At 59.7% G+C, this 1,458-nt stretch overlaps 1 protein-coding gene across 1 annotated transcript; it reads right to left on the reverse strand.

The window, feature by feature from the left end:
- Positions 1-237: 237 nt before the first annotated feature.
- LOC109364219 lies at positions 238-1,450 on the reverse strand. Its single transcript, XM_019610857.2, has 2 exons — positions 1,362-1,450; positions 238-1,264 (listed from the first exon to the last, which is right to left on the reverse strand). Exons 1-2 carry the CDS (start codon positions 1,390-1,392, stop codon positions 573-575), a joined length of 723 nt encoding a protein of 240 aa, XP_019466402.1. The 5' UTR covers positions 1,393-1,450; the 3' UTR covers positions 238-572.
- Between the last annotated feature and the right edge of the window lie 8 nt (positions 1,451-1,458).

Here is a 1,458-nt window from a genome sequence, read left to right on the forward strand (position 1 = left end):
AGTCCTGCCCAGTGCCCCCAGCTCAACACACCCGATGCTCAGTACGTGACCATCTCCTTCCCCAGGCACAAAACAAGGCACGGGGCACTGGCAGCACGATGGTGATGGAGAACATCAGTGAGGAGGTGCGGGCGGAGCTGCAGCTCTCTGCTTGCTGCAACCACACCAACATCCCTGGAGGTGGGCGTAGGGATTTGGGGGGGCTTTGAGGCTGCGTGAACGACTGCAGGCAGAGATGTAGCAAAGAGAACACGAAACGTTTAGTAATTTAATGTAATTTCATATAATTGAAGATAATATAACATAAAATACCGTAACATAATGAAATCTAATAGAGTCCCACATTGTCCCAGTTCAAGGTGGTGGTGGTGGACAGCCAGGGTTGGAGGGGTAGGGCTGGGGCCGGTGCTGGTGCCCCTGGAGCACTGCTGCTGCTCTGTGTGCCGCAGGGCCGGCGAGGAGCCCAGGGCTACAGGGAGCCTTATTTGTTGGCCGTGGCCGTGCCTCCTGCTGCAGCAGGTGGGCCGGTTTCTGCAGAGGCTCCCGTTTGTGCTGAGCCCACCCAGCTTCGCCTAGCGCCGGCGTTTCTGCCCTGGAGCGTCCTGGCCACGCGGCAGCTTCCTCTTCCTGGCTGGGAAGCTGCCAGTGCACTGCTGGTGCCCGCTGGTGGTGCAGGCGGGCGCTGGGCACTCGGCCGGCTCGGTGCCGTCATCGTCATTGTGGTGGTTGTCTGGCACACGGCAGGACATGCAGCCGGGTGGCAGTGCCAGGCGGGTGAGAACCACCCGGGGCTGCTTCCGCTTCGCCTCTTCTATCAGATGTGCTGTGCGGGGCGAAGGAGGTGCTGGGACATCCAGGGGGGCCGGCATGGGCAGCTCTGGTGATGTGCTGCGGGGCAGCAGGAAAGGCATGCAGGGCAGCGGCCTGGGGAGCTGCCTGGAGCACGATGGATGTGTGCAGAACAGGTCGCTGCTGATCCAGGCCTCAGTCTCTGCCTCTCCGTTTTGCTGCCTGCTGGCCCAGGGAAAGTCAGGGAGCCCTGAGATGAATGGTGACGTTTTTGTGCTGCTGGGGACGTCTGGGCTCGGTGGCTGTGTGGCATCGATCCACCGCAGCAGCTCTGCCCTTTCCTGGCTGTCTAGTTCAGGTAGCAGCTCATCGTGAAGACTTTCCTGTTCAGCAATGTCAGTACCTTCGGTCCCCTTTGTTTCAGTTTCAACAGGGTCCTGGTTCTGCTGGGGGACCTCCTGAGGACTCGCCCTTTCTGAAAAAGCAAGAACATCCCCAGAAGAGTGAGGACAGCCTTCCCGCAGGCACTGAGTGCAGACCCTCCCCCGCCAGCTCTGCAGCCCCAAACTCACCGGTGTTCAGCCATGTGAGCAGGTCATCCATGTCCGGGATGTTGTCCGGGATCTCTGTGTTGGATGTCGCTTCTGGAAAAAGAAGAAAATCCCCACA

Source organism: Meleagris gallopavo (assembly GCF_000146605.3).
Source record: "Meleagris gallopavo isolate NT-WF06-2002-E0010 breed Aviagen turkey brand Nicholas breeding stock chromosome 24 unlocalized genomic scaffold, Turkey_5.1 Chr24_random_7180001950267, whole genome shotgun sequence".
Lineage (NCBI taxonomy): Eukaryota > Metazoa > Chordata > Aves > Galliformes > Phasianidae > Meleagris > Meleagris gallopavo.